Genomic DNA, 19436 nt, shown 5'->3' with positions numbered 1-19436 from the left:
ATGCCATAAAGTTGAATTTGCCAACTTTGCCAACTTTTTCCCAGGAGAACGGGAAATTGGGGTTAACAGGGCATCCTTGGACTTCATTTTGCTCTTCATGCAGCCTAGCATAGTATGCTATAGTATAGTATATAAGTATGGAAATAATTGCAACGTCTCAATTCATAGGCTGAGGGGGTTTATGTTTTTATTTTTTTAAATACAGGATTGGAGCCATGTTGTCCCTCTCCATGGTCTGTTTATCACTGTAGGTTGGTGATTAGTTCAGCTCTTATTACATAAACCATACAGCATAAGCCCATGGAACGTCTTGTATTCATTAGTGGTTCTGTGGGCTTTTCCTGGGTAACGTCTATTGATCCATGGAGCTCTACGCCTGCATAAAGAGCTTTCCCTGTGATAGCACGTCAATTCCAACTGCCAATATGGAACGATCAAAGCTTCTGCTTGCTAGCCTGATATATTGAGAGAGTCTGCTTTGTGGGGAAGGAGCCAAAGCTACCTTGTTCATCTGGATAAAAATATTATCTGGTTTCTCCATCATGAATGAGAAATGTTGTATGGTGACATGGAGTAGGTGCTACTCTGAAGACAGAGGGCGCTATCACCAAACAGATCAACAGGCTTCTCGTTGGTCTTCTCCAAGACTCCCTCAGAATGACAGATTTTGCATGTTGATTCTCCACAATCTGCAGCTGTCTCAAAGCAGTTAGGGATTAACATTTGAGGGTTTTTACCACATATTGTGCATGACCGTGTTTGATTTTTTTAGACCAGATTATTTGCAATATGTGCTAAAATGTTAAGCTTTTCAAAACCTTAAAAAAATACTATTCTGAAAATAATTTTCCAAAAGTCCTTGATTTTTACTTTCACTTTCATAAAGTATTCTAAGATTCCCATAATTCAACAGGACCACATGTAGCTAAGCAGTGGCACTGCTGAATGTCAGAGTATTGATCCCTGTCTTCCATCTCCAAATCTCCCCTAGATACGGATGAAATAGAAAAGAAGCGACGGCTGACATTTCCATTGGAATCTATGTCTATATACTTCCTCTCTGTGACAATCAGCATTGAGGAGACAGGACACGAAATCAATCATGTTGTTTGCACAGAATGGCTGAGCCCCCTAATGTTAGGAGACATTAACGAACAATCAGCAACAGGTTTGTTGGATTTAATATTTTAACCTGCTCAGGAATTCTAATAAACTCTATCTAGTAGATCCAAAAGCCTGCTTAGAGACATGTTCTTCTCCTACTAGCCACGTTTACCCGTCTTCAGGAAGAGATCGCAGCTAATATCAATATTTCATAAACAAATGAGTGATTTGATGGAGGACAGCATCAGAGTGGCCCTGGAGGGTCTGGATCAATGGCAGGATGGCTCTGCCTGGCTGTCTCTGCCAATCCCAGCCCAGGATAATGTTATTACCCATCAGTCCGAGTGGACCATCGACCAGCCCGCTGCTCTTTTAGAGGGCTAATCTGATAAAAAGCATTAAAACATTTGTTCAGTGACACACAGCAGCAGGTCCAGCCCAGCACTCAGGATCGACTCTGTAAAACGTTTCTCTATTGGTTGGAGGTTCTGCATTTAGAGTTTGGGGCTGTAGTCAGCTACGCACTTCTCTAGGAGTAGTGGTATATGAGACTTTTTGTAGAACACATCTTTATGGTGAAAAACCATGGGAAAGTGTTTCCAGTGAATACAAAACATGTGTTTTTGCCATCTGCACTGCCTCAAACAGTTCCCTCATGTTGGGCAACACTTCCGGTCTCCCCTCGAGCTCTCAGTGGCCTCCCTTTAAGGCCCCATGAAGTTTGTGTTCGCAGTATAGACTGGATTTCCCCCAGCCAAATTCCTCTCCTCATAGCTGTTCATACATCACATCAGAATCTCTACTCTCTCTCTCTCTCTCGCTCTCTCTCTCTCTCTCTCTCTCTCTCTCTCTCTCTCTCTCTCTCTCTCTCTCTCTCTCTCTCTCTCTCTCTCTCTCTCTCTCTCTCTCTCTCTCTCTCCCTCTCTCTCTCTGCCCTCTCTCTCTCAATTCAATTTAATTCAAGGGCTTTATTGGCATGGGAAACACATAACATTGCCAAAGCAAGTGAAGTAGATAATCTCTCTCTGTCTCTCTCTCTCTCTCAATTCAATTCAATTCAATTCGTTTTATTGGCATGACGTAACAATGTACATATTGCCAAAGCTATTTTGGATATTTACAATATAAAAATAAATAAAAATGAGAATCAAAATTGTCAACGGGACAACAGTAACAACAATAACCAAGGGTCAAAATAACCATACATTGAACAATAACAATAAGCATACAGTAGAGTACATTTGCAGGTTGATTGGTCTATCAGACACTGTCCCTCAACTTATGGCAGGCAGTAATGTAGTGCGTTGCCAACCCACAGCTCTCTGCGTCCTCCCCCAACAGGATGGGTAGCCTATCCTTGTCTGAGAGGTCGTTGAGACCTTGAATAAGGGTTTCAAATTTGGGAAAATGACACTCTCTAATTGTTTTATATTTTGTACATTTTGTCAGGAAATGCAGCTCCGTCTCAGGTCTCTCTCTCTCTCTCTCTCTCTCTCTCTCTCTCTCTCTCTCTCTCTCTCTCTCTCTCTCTCTCTCTCTCTCTCTCTCTCTCTCTCTCTCTCTCTCTCTCTCTCTCTCTCTCTCTCTCTCTCTCTCTCTCTCTCTCTCTCCCTTTCTCTCTCTAGGAGATAAGAGCCAGAACTTCTTGTTTGCTCTCCTCCCCCACACTTACCCTCCTCCCCAAACTACACGCAGAGTAGTTCCTCTTTTATACTGTCCAGCACATTAACCCATTTTGTTAGAGGACTCATCTACTGTAGCCTTGTATGAGCTGGGAGTTAGGGGCTATGGAGTGTGTGTGGGGAGGGGGCTAAGAGGCCTTCCCCCTGGGGAGGATAAGGAGTGTGAGCAAAAGCGTGAGAAAGAGGAAATGGAGGAAGGGAAATCAGGAAACCACACAGCAGCGATCTATGATTGTCAACGCACAGGAAGTAATAGTTTGGAATCTACATAGAATCCCCATCTAAACAATATACGTCATAACTGGCTTTGTGGCTTCCTAATTAGGCAGTAGACTTTCAGGGAAAATGTCACATGTACAGAAGAGAACCAGCTTCAACCTCAGTCTGGGTGGTTCCCTGTAGCAGGACTATAAATAGTCCTACAGGCTTCCTTTTATTTGTCTGTCCATACAACCATTAGCGAATTAAAGTTGTACTGTAATCTGTCTTTTGATCTGTGCTGTGAAACATGTGCTCTCTCTGTTCTCTCTCTCTGTTCTCTCTTTTTCTCTTTTCTATCTCTTTAGCTCTCTCTCTCTCTCTCTCTTTACTCTCACTCACCCCACACGCACTCACCTCTCACTCTCTTACATGCACATATACTGTACAACCAGTTACTCCAGAACTTCAGCATGGATAAAATACAATATATACTCTTCAAATTGTTTCAATTTCTTACCTTGTCCTTTGAGAATGATACCATTGCAAGTTCCACGTTTGCAACTTGTATGGTGTAAAATTGTCTGCCTGTAAAACAAATTAACATTCTGGAGCACAACACTGGTACAAGTATAGCTATATATACCTATGTAGCAGACTTTGGTGGACACTCATGGTTACCCTATGTGGCCTCTCTATTAAACCCAAACTGCTACAGACCTATATCTATCCTACCCTGCCTTTCTAAGGTCTTCGAAAGCCAAGTTAACAAACAGATTACTGACCATTTAGAATCCCACCGAAGCTTCTCCGCTATGCAATCTGGTTTCAGAGCTGGTCATGGATGCACCTCAGCCACGCTCAAGGTCCTAAACGATATCCTAACCGCCATCGATAAGAGACATTACTGTGCAGCCGTATTCATCGATCTGGCCAAGGCTTTCGACTCTGTCAATCACCACATTCTTATCGGCAGACTCAACAGCCTTAGTTTCTCAAATGATTGTCTCGCCTGGTTCACCAACTACTTCTCTGATAGAGTTCAGTGTGTCAAATCGGAGGGCCTGTTGTCCGGACCTCTGGCAGTCTCTATGGGGGTGCCACAGGGTTCAATTCTCGGGCTGACTCTCTTCTTTGAATACATCAATGATGTCGCTCTTGCTGCTGGTGATTCTATGATCCACCTCTACGCAGACGACACCATTCTGTATACTTCTGGCCCTTCTTTGGACACTGTGTTAACAAACCTCCAGACGAGCTTCAATGCCATAGAACTCTCCTTTCATGGCCTCCAACTGCTCTTAAATGCAAATAAAACTAAATGAATGCTCTTCAACCGATCGCTGCCCGCACCTGCCCGCCCGTCCAGCATCACTACTCTGGATGGTTCTGACTTAGAATATGTGATCTACAAATATATACAACTACAAATACCTAGGTGTCTGGTTAGACTGCAAACTCTCTTTCCAGACTCACATTAAGCATCTCCAATCCAAAATTAAATCTAGAATCAGCTTCCTATTTCGCAACAAAGCATCCTTCACTCATGCTGCCAAACATACCCTCGTAAAGCTGACCATCCTACCGATCCTTGACTTCGGCGATGTTATTTACAAAATAGCCTCCAACACTCTACTCAACAAATTGGATGCAGTCTATCACAGTGCCATCCGTTTTGTCACCAAAGCACCTTATACTACCCACCACTGCGACCTGTACGCTCTCGTTGGCTGGCCCTCGCGTCATACTCATCACCAAACCCACTGGCTCCAGGTCATCTACAAGTCTTTGCTAGGTAAAGCCCCGCCTTATCTCAGCTCACTGGTCACCATAGCAGCACCCATCCGTAGCACACGCTCCAGCAGGTAAATCTCACTGGTCACCCCCAAAGCCAATTCCTTATTTGGCCACCTTTCCTTCCAGTTCTCTGCTGCCAACGACTGGAACGAACTGCAAAAATCACTGAAGCTGGAGACTCATATCTCCCTCACTAGCTTTAAGCACCAGCTGTCAGAGCAGCTCACAGATCACTGCACCTGTACATAGCCCATCTGTAAATGGCCCATCCAACTACCTCATCCCCATACTGTATTTATTTATTTATCTTGCTCCTTTGCACCCCAGTATCTCTACTTACTTATTTATTGCCTTACCTCCCTTATCTTACCTCATTTGCACACACTGTATATAGACTTTTTTTTCTACTGTATTATTGACTGTATGTTTGCTTATTCCATGTGTAACTCTGTGTTGTTGTATGTATCGAACTGCTTTGCTTTATCCTGGCCAGGTCGCAAATTAAATTAAAAAAATTAATAGGGTAAATCATGCAGCGTCTTTTGTCACCATTTCAGATTTTAGAGAAACAACAAATGTCAGTACATATAAGTGTCTTATATCGGCTGAAAGCTTAAATTCTTGTTAATATAACTGCACTGTTCAATTTACAGTAGCTATTACTGAGATAAAATGCCATGCTATTGTTTGAGAGAGAGCTCCTAACAACAAAACACTTTTTCCACCGCGATAGGTTTGATAAATTCACCTCTGAAGGTGAAATGTGTACTTACATTCTGAAATCTTGCTCTGATTTATCATCCAAAGGGTCTCAGAGATAACATGAAGTGTCGTTTTGTTTGATAAAATCCTTTTTCATATCCTAAAAAGGTCCATATAGCATGCACGATCGATTTTTCTAACCTTTTGCCACAGCATGCCTTTTCCTTTTGGACAAAAATAAGAATATTCAGAGTTATGAATTTATGAAAACTGGTTGTTTTGCAAATGTTGAACTTATAATATGGCTACTAATACTGGAAAATCTAAATCAAGGTCCAAGTATACAGATTTGACAATATTCTTGCTGAAAAATGTAATATGAATGCCAATGTCTGTCACGCCCTGGCCTTAGTTATCTTTGTTTTCTTTATTATTTTAGTTAGGTCAGGGTGTGACATGGGGGATGTTTGTGTGTTTTTGTCTCGTCTAGGGTGTTTGTATTGTCTAGGGGGTGTTTGTAGAGTTCATGGGGTTGTGTTCATTGTAGGTGTTTATGTAAGTCTATGGTTGCCTAGATTGGTTCTCAATTAGAGACAGCTGTCTATCGTTGTCTCTGATTGAGAGCCATATTTAGGCAGCCATAGTCATTAGGTAGGTTGTGGGTGATTGTCTCTGTGTAAGTTGCCAGTGTCTGCACTTATTTGTTTGTATAGCTTCACGGTCGTCTGTTTGTTGTGTTTGTTTAGTTTGTTTTAGTGTTATTCGTCTTTCTTAAATAAATACATGATGTATTTATATCACGCTGCGCCTTGGTCCTCTCTTTCACCCGAAGATGATCGTGACAATGTTTCCTTCACGATTTGCCCAAATGTACCTGGGTGACTTCACACTAAAGGTCATGTAGTTCACTCATGCTTCATCTTATCCATCTGAAACTTTGCACATACACTGCCTCCATCTTGTGGACACCATCGGAATTACAACCAGAGTGATGGCTAGAACTGGGACCTTTCTCTTGCATTTCAAAGATGGTGTTAGAAAAAAAACAGTTGTTTTTTTCTTTGTATTTTCTTCTACCAGATTTATTGTGCTATATTCTCCTACATTCAATTTACATTTCCACAAACTTCAAAGTGTTTCCTTTGAAATGGTGCCAAGAATATACATATCCTTGCTTCAGGGCCTGAGCTACAGGCAGTTAGATTTGCTATGTCATTTTAGGCGAAAATTGAAAAAAAGGGGGCTAAGAAGATTTATTTAAACGCTGTGGCAGTCCTCTCTTCCTATGAATGGTATTAGTTGTTTGGCTGGCAGAGTGGGCCTGTGTGTGGAAGGCTGGGGTCCACAGCAGGGGGCCATGGCCAATGATACTGGAACAATGAGGCATGTGAAGGAATCACGTCACTGTTTGGCTGTCCACCTCCCCCTCTCAAATACTGATGAGGCCAGATTCTAAAGAGAGCTACACTGCCTCACTGGGTTGTGTGCAACTCAATCATGCAAATAGACCTCTATGTTTTGAGACACAATAGAATGTACAATCTGGTAACAATGAAACAGATGATTGGAATTTAGCTGTTGTCCACATTTTCTAACATTGCTCTTACCTGCGTGCACTAGAGACATTTTAATGTATGAGCCGCTCTGCTGAAACTTACAGTAAAATGCAATCCTGAAATAGGGGGGTAAAAACATATGCTTTAACAAGATTTACAACAGTCAGAGTAATTTCATTTCCAATTTGTATGAAGGTGGTTCGCTTGGTTTGTAAGGGCAAGAATGACCTTTCGGATGAATTTGTCTGCAATCAATAAGCTGACCTATCCCAGCCTCTGAACCTTTATCTGTTTCCTCTGATCTAACCTGAGTTTGTATCGATCCGTGGGAGTGGCTGATGGCTTGGGCCTGTTTGTGTGGTTGAGAGACAGACAAGCGTCCCTCACCACAAGAGCGGCTGTGTGCATACAGATCAGTGGCTTCTCACTGGGCTCTGACATCAATTCAACATCTATTCCACATTGGTTCAGCGTAAATTAATTGAAATGGCTTGGAAACAACGTTGATTCAACCAGTGAGGCCCAGTGGGTTATGACTCAGATTGGTCAAAGTTCTGTTAGAGCGCAGCATTTATGGATGATTAGCCTATTGTACTTAACAACACATGACAAAGAGGGAAAGGGAGAGTGAGAAATTGTATTTGTTACTGGCGTTAATCATTATCAAATAGTTAATTGCCATAGCAGCATTGTTTACCTTGTGTCCACAGAACATATTGAAACTGAAAAAGGTCAAAAGTAAAAGCAATGTTTTCTGTAACACACAACTTTAATTTATTGTAGCCTATAATTATTTGAATAATGTTGCCTCCCTGTGAGTACAGTTTGTTCAACACCATTCCTCAGCCGTAGTGCAGTGAAGTATCGGCACAAAGGAGTGGTCCTCGTTTTTTTGTCACTTTCATTTCATTTCCTGTGGGACCTCCCTCATTCACCAGGGGAAGCCTTAAATCAACCAAGTGGTGCTGAATCTCCCGAATCCAAGTTGTCTGTCATCATGTTACATGTTCTGTGACCTGGAAACATCTGCAGGACAGAGGACAGTGAGAAGCTATCCTTGCAGCTGAAGACAGAGCAGTACACTTCAACTTTAACCTATACTTTTTTTGTTACATTGAGATAGCACAGTTTATGCCCATATTAGCACTCACATACAGTGCCTTCAGAAAGTATTCATACCCCTTGACTTATTCCACAATGTGTTGTGTTACAGCCTGAATTCAAAATCGATCAAATATTTTAAGAAATCTCACCCATCCACACAAAATACCCTATAATGACAAAGTGTTTAAAAAAAAAACTTTTATTAAAATGAAATGAAGAAATATCACATTTACATAAGTATTCACACCGCTTACTCAATACTTTGTAGAAGCAGCTTTGGCAGCGATTGCATCTGTGAGTCTTTCTGGGTAAGTCTCTAAGAGCTTTCCACACCTGGATTGTTCAACATTTGCCCATTATTCTTTAAAAAATTATTCAAGCTCTGTCAAACTGGTTGTTGATCATTGTCAAAACTATAACTTTTATGCGCAGGATCATTCACACTCTTCTTGGTAAATCCACTGTAAATCCACTGTATATTTGGACTTCCGTTTTAAGTTATTGTCCTGCTGAAAGGTGAATTAATCTCCCAGTGTCTGGTGGAAAGCAGACAAAACCAGGTTTTCCTCTAGGATTTTGCCTGTGCTTAGCTCCATTCCGTTTATTTTTTAACCTGAAAAACTCCCCATTTCTTAACGATTACAAGCATACCCATAACATGATGCAGCCACCACTATGATTGAAAATATGGAGAGTGGTATTCAGTGATGTTTTGTATTTGATTTGCCCCAAATGTAACACTTTGTATTCAGGACAAAAAGTAAATTGATTTGGCACATTTTTTTGCTGTATTACTTTAGTGTCTTGTTGCAAGTAGGATACATGTTTTGGAATATGTTTTATTCTGTACAGGCGTCCTTCTTTTCACTCTATCAGTTAGGTTAGTACTGTGGATTAACTACAATGTTGTTGACCCATCCTCAGTTTTCTCCTATCACAGCCATTAAACTCTGTAACCATTTTAAAGTCACCATTGTCATCATTGTGAAATTCCTGAGCGGTTTCCTTCCACTCCGGAAACTGAGTTAGGAAGGATGCCTGTATCTTTGTAGTGACTGAATGTATTGATACACCATCCAAAGTGTAATTAATAACTTCACCATCCTCAAATGGATATTCAATGCTGCCTTTTTTACCATCTACCAATAGGTTCCTTTCTTTGTGAGGCATTGGAAACCTCCCTGGTCTTTATGGTTGAATCTGTGTTAAAAATTCACTGCTTCACTTACAGATCATTTTATGTGTGGGGTACAGAGATGAAGTAGTCTTTCAAAAAGCATGTTAAACACTATTATTGCACCCAGAGTGAGTCCATGCAAGTTATTAGGTGATTTGTTAAGCAAATTTTTACTCCTGAACTTATTCAGGCTTGCCATAACAGAGGAGTTGAATACTGATTGACTCAAGACATGTCAGCTTTTCATTTTTTATTAATATGTAAAAAAAAGTTTCATTTCACTTTTACATTATGGGGTATTTTGTGTAGGTCAGTAAAAAAACAATTTAAATTCAGGCTGTAACACAACAACATGTGGACAACGTCAAGGGGTGTGAAAACTGAAGGCACCGTATGTTGTTGACACAGGCATATGTTGAGGCACCTACAGTATCTGGCTGTGATCCAACCTTGGAGCCTCCGGCTTTATCTCACGTCTCATAGCACTCACTACGCCTGAGAAGCACTTTCATGGCTGTTGATCAACCCTTTTTCTAATGGACTGTCATTCCAACCCACATTTGTTTTCCCATGGGAGTTGCTCAAATCCGGGATGACGGGTGCTAAATCCTCTCTGAAAAGTAACAACTTTTTGTTTGCATAGCAATCCCTCATTCCAAGTAACACAACAATACACTGTGGTCATGTGGAATAAAGGATGGTTTCTTTTTATATAAACAGCAAACAGTTTTGACCTATAACTGTATTTTCATGTGTTTCTCAAAGGCCAGTTTTGTTGTTACTATAGGCTGCTTAGTCATAGTAAATAACTGTATAATCTTTCTAAATTGCCTGCAAATTAAAAACCAGTGAAGCAACAATAATCCACAAACCAGCAACAAACCAGCAACAATAATCCACAAACCAGATTATTCATGACATGAAAGGCTCTTCCAGTTTACCCTCACCCAACCAATCAAGACAAACTATTTATAGAACAAGTACATCATGTCTATCCCCATTATGCAAAAAGGTGTCGATTTATTGCCCAAACCGCCCTGCATCAATTTGATCCCATCTTTGGCAAAGTGGCACCTTCTGTCTTAGAAGAGACACTGGGAGGCTTTCCAGTGAACTAAAGTGACATCTTGTGGCAAGGAGGAAACACTATAGCTAGAGACCAAGGTCAGAAAGATCAAGTGTGGTCAATAGCATTGAGCTAATCTTCTATTTCAACAGCCATTCAACATGAGAAGACACAACCATTTTTGATAACCTTTCCTTTGAGGAAATATAATGTACATGCTAATCAAGTCCACACACCTCTCAATATTAGGAAGGTGTTCCTAATGTGTGGTATACTCAGTGCATGTAGCCTATTGTCTATTTTTAGTTGAACCCTGGGTTGAATTGAAACAATAGCTGTTGATGTCTTCACAAATGTTAAATAGGCCTAAAAATATTGATGATATATGACTTATAAAGTATGGTTACATTTAATTTGCTCTGTTAAACCTACCCTTTGAAATTACTTTGATAGCAACAGGGAATCTATTTAGTTATTAACCAGGGAAGCTATTTAATTATCATTCTCACGATAGCACATTGGTAATAGTCAGTGACAAATATAAGCAGGGCTTGGATATATTCTTGGATGGGAGACCAAATTAATATCTGTACGTAGATCAATTCTCCAGTAAGAGGTGCTGCCCAGCCTATCGTTTTTCTTTTCTGATAGTCGATATACAGTAACGTTGAAGATCTGAACATTGTTTCGAAGGTATATATTCAACATATTTGTCTATGTTTGAAATTGCTTACCATGATGACATAATCCTGTAGGTGATATTTCCATGTCACAATACCTTGACAAATGACCTTGAAACAAAATTGATTCAACCAGTTTGTGCTTAGTGGGGGTGTAGGATCTTAATTTGACCAGTTCCTTCTCAAGAATAAAATAATCCTGCAGCAGCAGGATTTGATTATTTTAAAACAAAAGGGATGATTTCTAACTGGAAATTTGTTTTGATATGCTACAGTAGGCTATAGTTTAGGTGTAGCCTACAGATGCATTTCAGATTCACTTGTGTGTAGTGGAGACCAATATCTATCTTGTCTTATTAAGTTATATAAAATAATGGTTGTTAATGTGTATGGCTGCATTTCGTATACATTTTTGTACATTTGAATGTAGCAGTTGTAGGAACTACAGTAGGAGGACATTTATTCTGTCTGGTGCTTTAGTGTTTTTATCGAGCGAGAGAGAAAGAAAACTGTGGGTTTTCAGGGAATTTATGTAAATCACGAGGCTGATTTGAATGCGGTGAAGGAATATTCTCAGCAACAACAGAGTGATCAAATTAAAATACCACACCTGTACATGACATAAGTGACCTAATAACTAGGTAGTATACCATGCCATGAAATTATATTATATTGTGATATCACAGTTTATGCTCATGTTAGCACTCACATATGTTGATGATACAGACATATGATGTTGATGCACCTACAGTCTCTGGTTGTGACCAAACCTTGGAGCCTCCAGCTGTATCTCACGTCTTATAATGTAGCACCCACTATGCCTGAGAAGCAATTTCATTTTTGTTGCTCAACCCTGTTTCTAGTAAACTGTCATTCCAACCCACATTTGTTTTCCCATGGGAGTTGCTCAAATCCAGGAATGACGAGTGCTAAGTCCTCTCTTAACCATTAACAAATGATAGACAAAGGACATCCTGTCTATCCCCATTATGCAAAAATATGTATATTTATTTCCCAAACAGAGCCCCCCCCCCCTCTGGCAAAGTGGTACATTATGTCTTGGATGAGACACTGGGGGGCTTTCCAGTGAACTAAAGTGACATCTTGTGGCAAGGAGGAAACACTATAGCTAGAGACCAAGGTCAGAAAGTGTGGTCAATAGTATTGAGGTAATCTTCTATTTCAACAGCCATTCAACATGAGAAGACACAACTGTTTTTGATTACCTTTTGTCGTGGAAATTCTTACACAGGGACACTCAAAGTCAATCTTAATGAATCATTGTCTATTGCCAGCGTGCTGGAGAGGCTCAAACCAACTCAATGCACCATAGTACACATGTCAATCAGGAACTCTGCCTGGGAAGTCCCAGCAGTTGTCTTATATATGGCTATACACAGACAAGTTATATTTGTATGATTTAGCATAATGAATGAATCATTACCGTTTTGTTTCATCCATGTGTACGACCAATACTGGTTCATAACACGTGACAGACCAATACCTCACGAGACTTCATTCTCTCTAAGCCAAGACCTTGAAACTGAGATATCTTTCGTTCGTTCTCAAAACAAGATCTGGGCGTACTGCCAAATTGCAGCTACTGATAGTGAGGATTTGTACAGTCAGCCACCTGCATGAACACAGAAATGCGTTATTTAGAACAGCACATGAATAGAACACAGAAATATGTTATGAGAATAGCACAAACATAAACATTTCCCTTGCACTTTCATTTGAAGAAATATACTGTACATCCTAATCAAGTCTGGAATTATTAGGGATAGCAGCTAAAGCATTGGACATGTGCCTCACCGTCAATCATGAGATTCTGTTGAGATTTTAGTTATATAGACTAAACCTGTCACGCCCTGGCCTTAGTTATCTTTGTTTTCTTTATTATTTTAGTTAGGTCAGGGTGTGACATGGGGGATGTATGTGTTTTGTATTGTCTAGGGGTTTTGTATGTTTATGGGGCAGTGTCTAGTCTAGGTGTATGTATGTCTATGGTTGCCTAGATTGGTTCTCAATTAGAGACAGCTGTCTATCGTTGTTTCTGATTGGGAAGCATATTTAGGCAGCCATATTCATTAGGTAGTTCGTGGGTGATTGTGTATGTCTAAGTTGCCTGTGTCTGCACTTATTGTTTATATAGCTTCACGTTTGTTGTTTTGTTTAGTTTGTAAAGTGTTCTTTGTCTTCATTAATTAAATATGTATTCATTTCACACTGCGCCTTGGTCCTCCTCTCTTCAATGTTACGACGATCGTGACAAAACCGGCATAGAATGATCATCAAAGAGAAGACAAAGAAGTTCAACGTGTGCCATAATGTCTGCAGATTCACTATGCACATAAAGTAATGAGAGAAATAATGTTTATTCCACCTGTTTATTAACATTAAAGCTGTTGAACAGGAATGTTAAGTTGATATGGCTATTAGCTGAGTAAAACCAGACAAAACATCAGCTAAAAGTACACTGACCTGTCTGGCACACCTTGTTCACCTGGTTGTCATTATTTTAATGATTTTAATACCATTGTTCCACCTTGTCTGCTTAAATCCCCTACAAAGGCCATGATTTTTTAAATGAGGCCCTATTTTCCATTGATTACATTTTATGTGAGATGGAATCTTTCTGAAGTTTCCAGTCTGTTGTTTTCAGTTCTCTTTTCTTCAAAAATGAACTACTAAACCTGTTGGCAAATGGGTAATGGATGAATGATTTAGGATTTTCACCCACTGGATAGTGAACTGTAATTTTTGACAGGATATGGGACATCTCAAATTACGTAATGTGGAATATTCGGGAAGTAGGATTCAGGAAGTAAGCTTTGCTTCATCACACTGATGCCTCCTAGTCAGCGTGTCTCCCAGCGTCAGTCAATACCACACGCCACCTACCGTTGAGCCCCTGCGAAACATATCCTCCCCTTTCCGATGGTAATGACTTAGCATAGTGTGACATCTGATTGCGGGACGATACAGGGAGACCCAAAAAACACTGGGGGTAGCCGGCAGGCTCGCCAACTCCTCCTCAATATGACTGACCGTCCTGACGTCACGACAGATATCCCCTCCTCTTCCTCTATCTCCTCCTCTTCAGTGTTAACTGGACTGATTGGTCATATCAGGCAGTGTGTGTCACGGTCAGAGCTGAAGCACAAAGACAGTGGGTGAGCGCTGTCTCCCATGGTGTGGATACAGAAACACAGAGGTCCTTTCACTGCTCTGCTCAGCACTGTGACAGAGTGACTCTGAGAGCACTGCAGCTCCAGGTTGTATTTCAACTCCATTACTACGCCTCAATCCAAATGTACAATGACTTGCCTTCAATGACAATGCATTTATAAGGTTCAAATCGTTCAGAATGTCACACGTTTTAGCTCTGATGTCCCTTATATGTGCTATTTTGAAAATACCAAAAACTGCCTCTGTTTAGGGAACTGCAATTCCTTATCTGTAAAAATTCTTGCTTACTTTACAGAACTCAGTGGCCTTGTTTAGCAGGCAAGAGGCAAGAAGCGGTGGCCATAGCAACCTCAGTGGAGACAGAACAAGCAGGGTTTTGTATTTGTGGGAAAGGGCTGCTTGGCTTTCCCTGTTTCTGCTCTCCTGCGCACTTGCACGGTTGGATGCACACATGCACACGCACACACACAATCCTCCAGACCCTGTGTGAATGGCAGTGTGGTGTCCTTGCATGGGCAATGTTTACAGGATGTTATCTGTCTCAGTGCCTACCCCTCATCCCTCTGAGTGGGTTCCCGTTGGAATGCAGAGAGGGGATGGAGGAGTTCCAAAGGGGGAGTGACGAGAGAGAGGAGAGAGAGAGAGAGAGAGAGACTACATATACATCCCAACACTAGGAGGCTGGTGTTCATAGGCACAGCTGGACTGTTGGATAACTGGACTTCACCCCCCTGTATACTTTATTCGACTATTAGAGGTGAGTTTTTTCCTCTTTTCTTTATCATGCTCCATTTTGTCTATCTCTCCGGGAAGTTTGAATTACCATCAAGGGTGTCAAGTTTTGTTTACCCAGAGTGTCTATTCTTTGATGACCTGATCTTGTTTGAGAAGTATAGAGTACCTCTGAGACCTATATGAAAAAGTGAGGAACTGGTTTTGAAAGATAATTATTTTTGTGTACTGACAAGACAAACAGGTGAAATTGAAGTGCAATTTGAGATGTTGGGAAAGCATTGTTAACGGATGTGGTCTTGCTGGTATCTCATGACTCAAGGATGTGGTCTCCATAAGAGCTCTATAGGCTGGTTTCTTCCCCAAGTGGCAAGGAAAATAATGGGTAGCAATACAATTTTACTCAGCACTCCTATGCTCAAAGGATTTGAGAGAAGTTGACTGATATTGAAAAGAAGGCAAAATGCCTCCTGTTGGTTACAAAAATAGTTTGGGGCTCGCCTTTTTCTTCCTCTTAATTGTACCCTTGGACTACCATTCTCACAGTCAACAATTTTTGTTTCGCTAGTGAAGACTTGACATATCCTAAACCAGGACAATTGCTCAGTAAGTATTTTCCTTCAGTATTATTTTTTATTAGAATGCCTTCAGTTCAATGTGGTGATGAGTCACAAGTGAATTCTACAAAATATTAAAAAATTCCAATTATTTCATGTACTCTTAACATTTTTTTTTAACATGTTATAACTTAAAAATGGGATAGCAATAACTGGTGATGTTAGCTTATTTAATAGGACTAATGTAATTAGTACAGTGGTAGTCTTTGGGAAAGCATGTAAAATGACACCATTCATCTTGCCATGCAGCAATACCTGGTAAGCCCATGGTCTATGGGTGTACATATGAATCTGTATTTTGTGTTTTTCATCTAAATATAAATGACTGAGGCTACATTGTACATAGAGCTGCTGTGAATTCAATGACCCAATTGCATTTCAATTAACTCACATTTTAGTGTGTGGGAGAAGAAAAAAAATTCAGTACAGAACAAGTGCAGTGGTGGATTTTTTTCCTTGGATCTGGGTGTGCCTTTTTTCTGTAGTGGATATTGTCTCAGGGGAATGAGATATGTTTGAGTTCATCTCTTTTGTGTATTTTACATTGCAAATAATATCTTCACAAAGTAAATCCCCTTTTTTTCCCAGGTTGTGGACATCTGTGTTTGATTTGGGTCTTGGCTATTGTTAGGCTTGTCAATTCAACTCCAAAAAGCCAGCACTGCAGTGTTGCGCAACTCTCCACGTCATAAAGCGAGAGTACACACACTGCTTTTGATATTTGCTCTGAGTCCCCATAAACATTCAGTATGTTAATTTTAAATCATGGTTTGAAGTGAGTCAGTGCCACCAAAGCTGTGATCGAGTCCTGTCGTAAACCTGTCATAAACCTGAGACTCTGGGTGTGGCATGAAACTAGACTCTTGCATGTCCCAACATGTTCTCCATTTGTTTTATTGCTGAGAGTACCTTGTTCTATTTGACTCCAACTGTCTGATGTAATCTGTGTTAGATGCTGTTCGTGTTTTCTGTGCTAGATACGATGAGTGGTGGAAAAAGTACCAAATTGTCATACTTGAGTAAAAGTAAAGATACCTTAATAGAAAATTACTCGAGTAAAAGTGAAAGTCACGAAGTAAAATACAAGTATTTGGTTTTTAAAATACTTAATTAAGTATCAAAAGTAAATGTAATTGCTAAAATATACTTAAGTATCAAAAGTAAAAGTATAAATCATTTCAGATTCCTTATATTAAGCAATCCAGATGGCACCATTATCTGTTTTATTTTATTTACGGATAGCCAGAGACACACTCCAACACTCAGACATAATTTACAAATGAAGCATGTGAGTCCGCAAGATCAGAGGCAGTAGTGATGACCAGGGATGTTCTCTGACCATTTTCCTGTCCTGCATTCAAAATGTAATGAATACTTTTGGGTGTCAGGGAAAATGTATGGTGCAAAAAGTATATTATTTTCTTTAGGAATGTAGTAAAGTAAAAGGTAAAGTAAAAGTTGTCAAAATATAAATAGTAAAGTACAAATACCCAAGAAAATTACTTAAGTAGTACTTTCAAGTATTTTTACTTAAGTACTTTACACCACTGAAGACGATGATGATCGAGTCATCTCCAACACAAACTTCTTCAAACTAATAGCTAGCTAATCCTTAGAAATAAAAAAAGACCAAATCTGATGTTGCTGCCTTAATAACACATGTATTATTTCACCTCAACAAACCTTCACAAGAGTTTTATCATTTGTTCCTCTTTCTCTTTCAGACATCAACATAGTTGAATATTCTTTGAAGACCTAGTTGGCCATTGTTACTTTGTGACAAAGCCCTCAAAATGACCAGTGTGGCAGAATGGCTCGTGCAGAACAGGGGCAAGATCGAGAAGGGGGTGGAGATCATGGGACAGGCCTCCGCAGTCCTGGCAGCCACTGTGGGTCAGCTCCATCCCGTCCTGGAGGCCGTGTTTGTAGCCTCCTCTGAGATCCTCAGCAACCCGGAAGGGCAGGATGCCCGTTACCTGACTGAGCAGTTCAGCATGGTCAACCAAAAACTGGAAGGCATCCAGGCTGAGATCGAACAAATCGCCCTGGAGCTGCAGAGAACCTCCTTGAATAAGCAGAACTTTGACCGTGAGGCACAAATGCTCAGCCAGTACGAAAAGTTCCAGGACTTTGTCAACGCCAAGCCCAAGTTCAAAGAGAAGAAGATGGAGAAGTTCCTCAGCCATTATGAGAACACGGACACGGACTTGAACCTGGACGCGCTCTATAATGCCGTTACCGGGGACAATACCTCAGGTGACCCCATGCTGGAGACAGTGGTTTCCACAGAACAAAGGAGTAGAAGGGCGGTAGAAGATTTCTGCGCCAGGCTTAAGAAGCTCTTTGTGGTGGGCATCATTGCTGTCATGGGTTACGCCAGCCTCAAGGAAGGGGTTGTGGGGGATGAGATGGTGAAGAAGTGGCAGGAGCGTATGGAAGATGTTGAGAACCGCATGAAAGCAGCGGTGGATGATTGCACTGAAAACTTCGCTGATCAAGCCAAATTGGACATGGAAAACCAGCTTCAGGAGAAACCTGGCAGTGTTGACCTTGACTTCACCAAATCCCTATTGGACACACTTATTAAGAAATATGACTGGGTTAGCTGGTCTATCAGGGTCTTCAATGACAAGGAGCGCATTTTCTTTTTCAACTGGCTAGCTGGAAAGAAATACCATGGCAGTGAGGGAGGAGCTAATTACTTTGATGTGTTGACCAAGAACAACATCAAAGTGGTGATCTCTTTCAGTGTTCAGCCTAAGCCTATCAACAAGGGTCAGATTCAGCAAGAAATTGAGGGGCAGAAACTGAAGGGGAACATGATGGATGTGGCTCAGGTCCTCAGCAGAAGTCTCCCCAACTGCTTGGTGCATGCTGTCAGCCACTATAAGGAAGTGGTGGAGACCAACAACTTCCAAGAGGATTCTTACTACTATGGAAAACACAAAAAAGCATACTTATGCATTCATCCTGAGTAGCTTTTTTTAAAACAGTGCAATGGAAAATAGAGTAGATATAATGGGGAAAACTACAAATACAATTCATGAATGTTTATAACTGAGTTTAGAGATGTTTTTATTGATATCTCAAACCTAGCTGATGCTTTAGCTAGTGATTGTGTGAAATGTAATCTCTTGTTACAGACTGCAAAATGTTTATTTGTATATCGACCTGGTATATTTTTGTGTAGTTAGTGATCATTTACCAGGGGTGTCAAACACATGGCCCGCGGGGCCAGATTTGTTTGGGGAAAAACAATGGATAGTGGACTGTCTTATGCAAAATTTCAAGGCGAAAAAATATAACAAATGTTTAGTATGGCGCCTCGATCTCTTTGAAGACTGAATGCGGCCCCCTGGGCAAAATGAGTTTCACACACCTAGTTTAAACTATCAGTATTTGTATATGTGTATTAATGGACATATATGAGACATTTTATGCCAGGCTGTGGCTATCTACTCAACAACAATGACAACGCATGAGAACGTAGTACTTCCTCCTACCAAATAGAATAGTAAGATACCTTGTTTTACCTGCATTCCAGTATTTCATGATGACCATACTGTAAATTAGCACACCAGCCAGCGTAATAATGAGTTATGTAAGCTTACTGCAAACAACTATTTCTCCTCGTCAATGTACTGAGGACTTACGCAAGCTCCTTTGAAAAATGCTGGTGATAGACCCACCTCACGGTCCAAATCTACAGCCTTACCACATTACATCTCTGTCTATATTCACACATTTGATATCCTTCATACAGCTATAAAATGTTTATGGTCTTCTTTATTCATAATAAACCACAATTTAAAGGACATTGTTATCTCGG

The 19436-nt window shown here is 40.5% G+C and overlaps 1 protein-coding gene across 1 annotated transcript; it reads left to right on the top strand.

Annotated features, from left to right (window-relative positions):
• The first annotated feature begins 14883 nt into the window (after nucleotides 1-14883).
• On the top strand, nucleotides 14884-19422 carry LOC139573729 (protein rapunzel-like). The gene is made up of 2 exons (XM_071397521.1): nucleotides 14884-15015; nucleotides 17332-19422. Exon 2 carries the CDS (start codon nucleotides 17401-17403, stop codon nucleotides 18583-18585), a length of 1185 nt encoding a protein of 394 aa, XP_071253622.1. The 5' UTR covers nucleotides 14884-15015; nucleotides 17332-17400; the 3' UTR covers nucleotides 18586-19422.
• Nucleotides 19423-19436: the final 14 nt, after the last annotated feature.

The sequence above is a fragment of the Salvelinus alpinus genome, chromosome 4 (genome assembly GCF_045679555.1).
Source record: "Salvelinus alpinus chromosome 4, SLU_Salpinus.1, whole genome shotgun sequence".
NCBI lineage: Eukaryota > Metazoa > Chordata > Actinopteri > Salmoniformes > Salmonidae > Salvelinus > Salvelinus alpinus.
Note: the sequence above shows the minus strand (reverse complement) of the source record. Positions and strands in the feature narration are given on the sequence as shown.

What these genes read in the sequence shown, in the direction of transcription:
- LOC139573729 (XM_071397521.1), top strand. Translation starts at nt 17,401, where the DNA reads ATGACCAGTGTGGCAGAATGGCTCGTGCAGAACAGGGGCAAGATCGAG.